The following is a 10,679-nucleotide window of genomic DNA, read 5'->3' on the forward strand; positions in this document are numbered from 1 at the left end:
TTACCAACAAGTACATCAGACATCAGTTTTTTTCCCCTAATGGAAATGTTTTGATTAGGAAAGAAGTTTATTATAGGGGGGAAACCTCTGTAGTTTTCACATGAGATTAACACACATGTGTACTTTGCTGCATGCTGCTGCTGCCACTGGGTGAGATCTTGCGAAGCTCTTGTGAGCTTGCTCAAGACCCTGTGGGAGCTCCACAACATCTTGCCAGAAGCCACTGCTGCCACCTAACCCAGGAACATAGCTGTCAAGTTTCGGATTTGAAAAGAAGGGATCAGCAGCCTCACCTATCCCAGGGACAGTCACATGGCAGTGGTGGGCGGAGCCAGAAGCAAAAGTGGGCGGCACTGGTGTGAATGCGCGCAGTAGGCTTACTGTATTTTGGAAACACTCCCCATGGGCTACGACGCCTGTAAGCGCGGGAAATGGCTCCCGCTTGCTTTGAGGCTGCAAGGAGGCGAGGTCTTCCCAGTCCCTGGCCATGAGGGGGAGGGAGAGGAGCGGGAAGCTGCTTGAAATAAGGGAGATTCCCGGGGGAAATGGGATACTTGACAGCACTGCCCGGGAAGCAAGGCTTGGGGGGGGGGTGTATGCAAATTCCCATCTCACCACAGGCTGCTCCTGCTGAGGACTGGAGTGTGTTCAGGGTGTTCACACAGACCCCTGTTCCCCTCACATAGCTACAATTTCAAGAGTTCCCTGGGAAGCGGGATTGACTGGTAAACCACTCTAGAAATCACCACAAAGCGAGAGGGGTGTTTGCTCTTCCTAGATAAGAACAAATACATATGAAACTTTGCCCCCACCCTCTCAGCTCACTACTGGGCTCATCTTTCATTTTGTACCAGGCTTTCAGGGGAAAAGGCAAAATCAGCAAGGGAGGTGAAAGGTGTTTCTAGCTTTCTCTAAAACCTGGAGAAATTGAGACGCTTACCCCAACCACTTTCTGTGGCACTTCCTGCGGCAGTCTGTTCCACTGCTTAACATTCCCTTGCTGTGGAGGATGTTTCTCCTAAAGTTTTGCCAAAACTTTCCACCCCCTGGAAGGAGCAACAGAGAACAAGCCTGGCTGGGAGTTGCAGGGAAGCAATCTCAGTTGAAAGTCCAGTTCAGATTTGTGGATAATAATTATTTATACCCCACCCATCTGCCTGGGTTTCCCCAGCTGCTCTGGGCAGCTTCCAGCAGAATATTAAAATACAACGATTCATCAAATGGATCCCTGATTAAAAAGCAGGACTTCTTCTACAGCATGACTTCCAATAAGGCAGGAGATTGCACCTTCTCAGGTTATAAATGCCACCACCACAACCGCTGTGTGATCATTCTTTAGAAAAGGATTGCCCTCTTGCATGTGCTGTTTACCTGATGTACACTGTCAGTGCTCTAATAAGGGCCTGAGTGACTTCAGTTTTTCTACTGACTATCTGCTGGCTGTACTACACTCCTTGCCCTGAGGGTAGGAGAGAAGAAGGAAGCTGAAGGAACTCATGCCTTCCAGCTTCCATTGTGGGCCCTCCCTCCCACAATTGTCACTGCAGGACCATCTGAAGGACCATCTTGCCCTGAGGGAGTAGCAGCAGCTTTTTCTAAACAAAGAAGTTGTCTTTTCCATTGTAGTGTAACTGTTTTTGTGCATTGTAAACACAAGCATATGATAACAAGGACAGCAGAGAAGGTGCGAGGATAGCAGCTGGCTTAAGAAGTGGGTTCACACATGTATGCTTCTCACTTGAGAACTGAGACTTGCATATGTGAGTGGGCCATCATGGATAAAATGTCACTGACAAAACATTCATCTTTCATGCCACACAAGCACAACCCTCCTTAGTTCATGTGAGCAGCCAACAGTCAAGTGTAAAGAAATCAAGAGATGTGGGTGCAGGTGTGAACCAAGCTCAAGAATTAAATTTAACTGAGCTCAAACCAGAAGCCTTGGAAATAAGGTGATGTTCTCTTCAGCCAAGACTCTGGTGACTATGAACAAAACACACTCCACCTTCTGCTTCTGCCTTCAGATCCTCACCACTAAGGGAAGCCACCAGGATGCTCTCCAGTTGTCCTCCTATACCTGATCACGTATCCTCATCTTGTCATGTATTGCTTTACCTCACTTCTTCTTTCCTTCCACACTGTGAACTAACACTGGACCTCTTAGTAACCCATCCACAGAGCTGGGGGACCTGTGGTCCTCCAGATGTTGTTGGACTCCAACTCTCATCAGCCTCAGCCAACATGGCCAATAGCCAGAGGTGATGGTGCTTGTCATCTAACAACATCTACAAGGGCCACCAGTTGCTTGCTCACTCCTGCCTGACAATATTTTGCAGTGCAGCAGCCTGCCTCTTTGGCCATGACAGCTGGACACCATGCAACTTGACAATGAAATAAGATAATATGCATTTTACCCAAGCTGTGGGCACTACAGAACCTCATTTGGCAAGCTATAAATATAAATATAAATAACACACCAACAACCCAATCCCAATCCCAGTGCTAAGTCTACAGAAGAACCCCCCCCCCCAATTTTCTCCACCATCCAAAATCCAGCCAAGAAGACAGAAAAGAGATGGGGCTTAACTCCCTTCACTTCACATCATCAACACAACTGCCCTCCATTATTAAAAACAAAAGCTCTTTAAGTAAAAGTTAGGAACACATGCATATGTCTGACCTTTCTAAACACTGCAGGCTCTTTTACCTTGGGTAAAATCTATCTGACACCTGCTGTTTGCAGCTGCACTGAATAGACTAGGGTTCATTCTTCTGAGAAACCAAAGCATGCTGGGGTGGTTGGAAGGTGTGAGGCTTAGCAGTCTAGGATTCAGAACGAAAAGGCATAAGGGTGCCTCTGAGCACATGAAGTGTTTCATAAAAATACTAGCCACTGACTAACTGCATCCCACTTATACCTATGTAGGATTAAAAGCAGGGGCGTAGGGGGTGGGTCACCCCAGGTTCCATAATGGAGGGGGTGACAAATTATCAAGGAACAATTACTGCCCTACTAGGGCGGTTCATAAAAAACCTTCTTAAAAAATGCCTGCTCCGAAGGTCTTATCTTACTATACTAGGGATTATATAGCTATATATGAAATTTCATGCATATCGGTTAATATCTTGATCCTCCTCCACCAAAATAGCTGTTCACTTGGCTGTTTTCCTATGTCATGAAGGCTGAAGTTTCACTTCAGTGGAGCACTTACTGTTCCCAACCCTAACCCTGTGGAAAGCCATCTAATTAGACTTTAATTTGATTTTGAGATGTTTTTAGGAGGTAATTTAATTATTGTTTGATTTTATACCAGTGTTATGTATCTGGTGTTAGCCACCCTGAGCCCGACTTCGGCCAGGGAGGGCGGGATATAAATAAAAGTTTATTATTATTATTACTTGTTATTATTCCTTTGTAAGAAAATATGAAATAACATAAAACCATTTTTATGGGGGGGTGACAAGAAATTTTCTACACTGGGTACCACTTGACATTCCTATGCCTCTGGAGAGGGGGGGACAAAAATTTTTTGCCCCCGGGTACCAATTTACCTTGCTGATTAAAAGGCAAGGCTCCCCCCAATGGTTTTCAGTCAAATCTTAAGAGCCCAGGGCCTGGATGCAAATGGACTCCTCCCTCAGGGGTCCACAGATTGTAACTGGCATATGCAGCCAGTCACTGCTTTCTTTTCCTGGAAGCACTCCCAGCCGTGGCCAATTGATTCCCACCCTTCCGCTGCACCAGGACTACTCACATTGGCAACTCCCAGGGCCCCAGCATAGTGCTCAGCCCCGGCACCTGCGCTTGTGAGCCATCCACCATTTTAAATTACCCACAATACACCCAGCAGAGTATTGCTCATTGGAGACCAGCATTTTAATTTCCCGTGATGTCCTGGAGCAACTATTCATCAGGGACATTACAGTGAACTTAAATGATGGTTGGCCTGAAGCTACCTCACAGATCCCTGTGCTGCTGCTTGTCAGCACCTCAGCCAGCACTTTTGCCCTCCATGGAGACCCACATTGTGGATCCCTTCCAGCTCTACAATTCTATGATTCTATTATTTACGTGCTATTGCATCAGGGTCACCAATACAGTACCCATGGGTGCAATGGTGCCCTTTAGAGTTTCCCCTGGTGCTTTTGAGCTCTCACCCCTCCCCATTCAACCTTCCTGCCCCCTTGAACTTTTTTTTTACTTTTAGTATTTTTTTATTAAAGATTTTCTTGATTTACAAAGGTAGTGCAATGTCTCTCTTGTATTTTTTCCATGTAACATTTTTACAAGTCAATTTCATTTGAAATTGGGAGGAAAAGGGGGAAAGAGGTGGGCGGGATGGGGAGATGGGTGCGGTGCGGTGACGATGTTTCTATTTCACTTAATATATGTAGGGTTTTGTGTCAGCGTTGTTTGTGCAGGTTCTCTGTTGTTTGCTTGTGTTCCTTTGGTGGTGAGAGAGGTCGGGGTTAGCGCAGGGTGTGATTGTTCATTTGTGGTTGTGCTCACTTCGGCAGCACATATACTGTACTAAAATTGGAACGATACAGAGAAGATTAGCATGGCCCCTGCGCAAAGAAGGGGGACCATATTGGGGTGAAGGTGTCTTCTTCTGTTTGTCCCCATGCCAGTTGTTTCAGGTTACTGGTCCCCCTTGATCTTGAGGTGGTGCAGGTGGTTAACTTATTCTCCCTTGAAAAGTACCGGTATGTAGAGCCAAAGGAGGCAATTGAAAGAGTAGTGCTCCTTCCCGCTTCCTCTTTCAACCAGATGACTTTTATCCAGATGTCTTGGGAAATCAATGTCTGCATGCACACATTTCCCCTCTCTTTCTCTTAGTGGTGGGTGACGGGCAGAGAAGTGACCTGAGGGTCCCATGGCACTTGTTCAAAAATCCAAATGTGACCACAGGACTAAGAAGGTTGGCAACCCCTAATATACATGCTGCACAAACTGTCAAGCTTTTAATTGTATTCAAACTTGATATTTGCTGTTCTGTTAAATCCCTCACCATGCCTGCAGTTTACATCAGAAATTCATTACAGAACATGATAGTCTACGACCACATTTTAATCATGGCTTTAATTCAGCTACTGCTGTTTTTTTCAGGGGGGGGGCACTGGTATGGGGTTTTTAACACTGTAGTTTTTGCCTAATTTTGTAATGTTGGGAGAAAAGCAAGAGATAACAAATTTGTTAACACACTGGAGTACATTGCAACTAGGAACAGGGATGTTGCTCACAAATTTGACTTTGCTACTTTGTACATGTAACACACATGGGTAGAATTTTAGTTTCAATTCTATTTTCAATTTCAAAACAAGATACACACAAACACAAATCCACCCACCTATTTAAATCCTGTCAATTTTAAAATCAATTTAGACTGCCAACCTTTCAATACTCTCCAGGGGTATAGGGAGGGGGTGCAGGGGGTGTGGTCCACCCCGGGTGTCATCCCTGAGGGAGTGACAAAATGGCACACCATGGGGGGGGGGGCGACACTTACCACGGGGTCTGGCCTGCAGCACGCCTGAGCCACGCGTCTCTCCTGGGAGTGACACAGTGGCTCGGGGCCCTGTGCTGCCCCAAACGGCAGGATGGAGCTTGTGTCCGCCAGGTGGACTTCATGGGTGGCTCGCCCCACCCCTGCTGTTCCGGGTGCTGGAGCAGCTAGCTATGCCCCGATACTGTCCATGGCATAATTGAGCCCCTAAATTTTTAATTTTTTATGCATGGAATTTGGCTCACAAAGTCACACTACACCACAGATTCTATAATTGTGATGCATTGGCTTTCTTTCAGCAGTTAGCATAAGAATGAAACCAAAGGGTTAAAAATAACTCAATGATGTGTTTGCTTTCGGAAATTAAAAGCATTGAAATTTTGCAAAGTTTCATTGCTCATAAACATAACCACCTAAGTTTGTAGATTTTGCAACAGCCACCAGAATTTTGAGATCAGAATTCAAAAGTGAGAAAAAACCAATATTCAACCTGTATTCCTGTTGTTGTTGTTTTAAATGGCAGTGTTCTCTTGAGCCTCATGTCTGCTATAATATGGTTCATTTCTCTCTCTTTCACTCACTCATCCACCCATACAACATATTCCTGCTATAAGAACAAGTTTATTTTAAGAGCAAGTTTCTAGAACTCATTATTCTCTCTCTCTCTCTCTCTCTCTCTCTCTCTCTCTCTGTGTGTGTGTGTGTGTGTGTGTGTGTGTGTTTTAAAAGTCTGTGTGTGTGCCAACACAGCCCTCCTCCCTGAAGAAGGTGGATGGGACAATTACGCTCTTCAGCCACTTTCTCTTATCAGGGATGAGAAAGCTGTGGTCCTCCACAGGCTGTTGGACAACTGCCACCATTCCTGACCATTGGCCATGTTGGCTGGGACTGATAGGAGCCATAGCCCAGTGGCATCTAAGGGGCCAAAGGTTCCATGGCTTAAGTTGGCACAAAGACAATGGACTCCTTCACCTGCTCTCACCCAGGGTTAACAGCAGAAAGGGCTCTGCCAAAGTCATTTCCTTTTGTACCACAGCTCCTCACTCCCATGTACAAGAGACAGAGAAATTGATGCAGGTAGCTAGGATGCTAAGAGGTAGCGTTTCAATGGTGGGTGAGAAGGGGTTAAAGAGCCATTTGACTACATCTCATTTCAAATGGAAGTGAGTCAATGGGTGGAGCCAATGTGCTCAGCTCTCTGGCATCTGCTCAGTGGAACATATGGCTTCTGTTTACATTTCTTTTATGAGTATTTTGATAGCAATCTTCTATTTGTATCACTATGTACATATGGTCTGACTAATATACGGTCTCTGCTTAAAATGTCAGTGCTAACCAGGTCCCTATTTAACACCAAGAGACTGCAATGAAATGATGCAGGGATGAAGAACCTGTGGTCCTCTGAATGTTCCTGGATGCCAACTCCCATCATCCCCAGCCAACATGGCAAGTAGTCAAGGATGATGTGATTTGTAGTCCAACAACATCTGGAGGGCCCCAGTTTCTCTATTCCTGAAGTAAAGGACACAGAAGGGCAAACCAGGACTCTTAAAAGTAGCTGACCAGCTATTTGATCCCACCTTTCAGATTTGGAGATGGACTGGTTTTAGTGAATGGAGCAAGATAAAATAGATTCCCTGATGAACCCTTTTCCAAGTCTTTGTCTAGTCATGCTTAAAGCACCTCAAGCTGATCATGTATTCATAGCCATACTCAACAACGCTCTAGGTTTGTTTAATCTTTCCCCCCATTTGAGCCAGGGTTAGTCAGGGCTGCCTCAAAATCGATTTCTAATAGCTCTGCTCCACTTTGGACTGTGAAGAAGTCTTGGAATGCTTCTGAGCATGGGTAGAGCTAATGGAAGACCCACAATCAGCCTTCTTATATCTAAGGCTGCAAGGTAAGCTTTCTTTCGGGGGAGGATTTTTCTTTTTCTTTTAGGGGGGAGCAATCGGTCAGGGCACCGTGATCAACCAGGAGCACCCCATGATCAACCTGGAGATCACGAGTGACTGGTTCGAAACGCCTGTCTTACAACATCTACTTTAGACCAGTCACCCTTAAAATGAGTGTGAATGTGAGCCTTCTAACACTTTGTGTTGGACCCTGTTGTGGGAGCATGAACAACATGATAACATTTTTCCTGGAGCAGTGCTTGTTTTGCTCAATCTTTCTACCTTCATGGAACACTTTCCGGATCACCATATTTGCCAAGGAAACTCAAGCACACCTGACTAAAAACCATTGAGAACACCAACACATTGCAAAAGGGGGCAGTATGTTTTGAAGCACATCCAGTTCATTAGTGTCACTGGACAGGTTTTTTGGGCCCTCCATGTTGGCCACATGAACTGAAAGCATGGCCTTGAAGAAGGGTGGACAGACTTTAGGCATGCAGGATTGACTTTCTTGATGCTTTTTTTACTAGAACCACATCCACAGGACTACAGATCAGGAGGGATCAGATCTACATATAGAGTGGAATTCAACTATGTAATGACATACATAGAACAAAGTTCACTCTTGCAACAAGACTTTCCACGTGCCCCACTGTGAATCCCACACTTCTTACATCTGCTCTGGAGGGTTGCAGGAAGCCGCAGCGCAGGTTTAGTGGACATGCAGGGGCAAGGAGCCCCATTGCATGAACAGACCTTGTTCTGTGCACACATACCACATTTAGCCCTACACTGAATTCCACCCGTAGACTTTAGGATCACATCACCACCTCTGAACACATACTCAGAGCAGGAATGGATTTTCAGTGTCATAACAGGGCTCATAGTCTTTTCCAGTGGCATGCAGTGAAATTTCCCATAGGGGAACAGTTAGGGCCAGAAGTGCCAGCTTGTGAGGGCGGGGGGTCTGACATCCCATGCGAGACATCACAGTGTCCTGCTGTCACAATGCAGCGTCCTGACATCACATGTGCTAGCATCATGCCTCCCTCCCTAAGCTCGGCAGAAGCTTCCCAGGCTTTGGGAAGGAGGCACCAAAGCTAGGCACGCTTTGGGAAGATGGTAGGATTGCTCTTTGACCCCATCAGAGCATCACACCTCCCTCCCTAAGCCAGGCAGAAGCTTTTAATTTACTGGGAACATTTATGGGACTAGCCTAGTACACTGACTGCACACCACTGGCCCTTTCCCATTTAAAAAAAACCAATCAATTTCTGGTTTCTCCCTCTGCTTCCTTCCCTTCAGCAGCCTAATCTTGCAGGCATTTCCTGATTCTCAAATTCAGGAACCCATCACAGTTCATTTCTAAGGATGCCCTGCTTCACTGGTGTAGCTGCATCCTTCATGGTGCCTGATGCCCATTGAGACTGGTAAGGCAGAAGGCAGAGAAACCAACAGTGGGCTCATCCAGAGCCAACTGATTCTTGTTTTGTCCCCATCTTCCTCCTTCCCTAAGGAGGAATAAGGTTCTAATTAGAGCCATGCCTTGCCTGGTTGTAAGTAGATAGGAAGTGCTTCATCCACCCTAATGGACTGGCGTCCCCTAGAAGCACACATATGTTCATCACAGCAGGACTGTCCCATTCAAAGAACCAACTTACACAAACCTTGACAGAAACAAATCAACTTTCTCAGTCATTGTGAATCAGTGTGTGGAACCACAGCTGCGAAATCTTCAACATGTGTCCTTCCAAATAACTCACTCTCAGCATCCTGATTCCAACCACTTTCAGGAGTATCTCCCCCTTTTGGGGCAAGACTTGGGAGGAAACTTGTCCATGTTGTTGGCATTAATGCGTTAGAGACCAGTAAAGACTTCAAGGCCACCTAAATCAACATCAAATTATTATCCTAAGTACAAATTGATGTTGGGAGGGGGGAGAAGAGGAGGAAATCCGATAGGCTGGTTTGCATATAATGGTGTGTTTCAAGAAATAAGAGGGTCGCTTTTAAAATAAAACCACACTGACCCTAGAGCAGAACTTAGAGAGCCAGATCTAAAAGAAAATAAATATACACAGACAAACTCACAGCACGGATGGCAAGAGGACAGAGGCAGGAAAGTGTCTCACAGCGCGGAGAGATGGGAAGGTGGGTGTGGACTCAGGAACCAAGGCGCCGGGGAAAACTAAAATGGACAGCGTTGCGCACTAGTCTTGGGGGTTAAAATGCGAATAAATTAACTGGGTGTGGGATTTTTTTCTGCGAAGATCCGGTCAAATCACACACACACACACACACACGAGCAAGACTCCGCCCCTTGACCCGTGTTTGGCACTCTTTCCGACTAAGGATCAGGGGGCGACTTCAGCATCACCACCCTGACCCTCGCTGGGAGAGAAGGCGCCAAACCTGCTGCCGCCTCAACTCGCGTCCCTCCCTCCACCAACCCCTTTTGGCCAGAGCAGCAGGCTCTGTTTGCGCCCTGCAACGAGGCGCGAGGGCAGAGCGCGCGCACCCACACGCGCACCCTTGGGCGCCACGACGGGCATTTACCTGAGCCGTCCTGGAGACAGCGATCGACAGCAAGAGCAGGTCTGCGAGGAAGCGCATGGTGCAGGCGCCCAGCCCAGCCCAGCCCAGCTTCGGGCGGGTGCCAGCCAGCCGACTCCCCCCGCCCGGCACGCTCACTTAGCGGCTCCTCCGCATCCCCGCGCCAAAAAGGCAGTGGGGCCGCTGTCGCCAGACTCCAGCGCGCCCCAGGCGGGCGGATGGGCGGGTGGACCGACGGCGCCCGCTGGCGCCCCCTTCTTCTCCCCCGGGCTGGGCGAAGGCGAGGGAAAGGCGGTGGCCGCCCGCCGCGGCGGCTGCTGTTGCTGCAGGGGAGGGGGGGGGCGAGATCCGGCCAAAGGCAGCCAGGCAGGCTCCGCCTAGCGCTGGGCCAGCCAGGCGGCGCGCCCCGTGCGCTCCCACGGCCCCAGCGCCACCTCTCCGAACCGGCGAGGGGAAGGAGGCGAGGACGGCGGGGTCCCACCTTGAAGAGGGGGAGAGAGGAGGGGGGTTCTCAGAGCCGATATCTCATTGGTCCTCTCAAGCCGATCGCCTGCCAATACCGAGCGCTTAGGGGGGCGCGGGGGAGCCCCTTCCCCAGGCTACTAGGGTAGGGAGACACTATGCTCGATATCACGACGGGATACTCTACTTAAGGGTGTTGGCGGGGGATATTCAACTCCCTGGGCGTATCCCTTACCCCAATGCCCCCCTCTTTTCCATC

At 47.9% G+C, this 10,679-nt stretch overlaps 1 protein-coding gene and 1 pseudogene across 1 annotated transcript in view; one reads left to right on the forward strand and one right to left on the reverse strand.

Annotated features, from left to right (window-relative positions):
* OLFM2 (olfactomedin 2) overlaps positions 1–10,416 on the reverse strand; it is a 170,660-nt gene extending 160,244 nt beyond the window's left edge. The window contains exon 1 of the mRNA XM_033136633.1: positions 9,962–10,416. Coding sequence (XP_032992524.1) covers positions 9,962–10,018 — 57 coding nt within the window. The 5' untranslated portion in view covers positions 10,019–10,416. The remainder of the gene's footprint in view (positions 1–9,961) is intronic.
* LOC117043051 lies at positions 4,503–4,615 on the forward strand (annotated as a pseudogene).
* Positions 10,417–10,679: the final 263 nt, after the last annotated feature.

The sequence above is a fragment of the Lacerta agilis genome, chromosome 2, assembly GCF_009819535.1.
Source record: "Lacerta agilis isolate rLacAgi1 chromosome 2, rLacAgi1.pri, whole genome shotgun sequence".
NCBI classification, from domain to species: Eukaryota; Metazoa; Chordata; class Lepidosauria; order Squamata; family Lacertidae; genus Lacerta; species Lacerta agilis.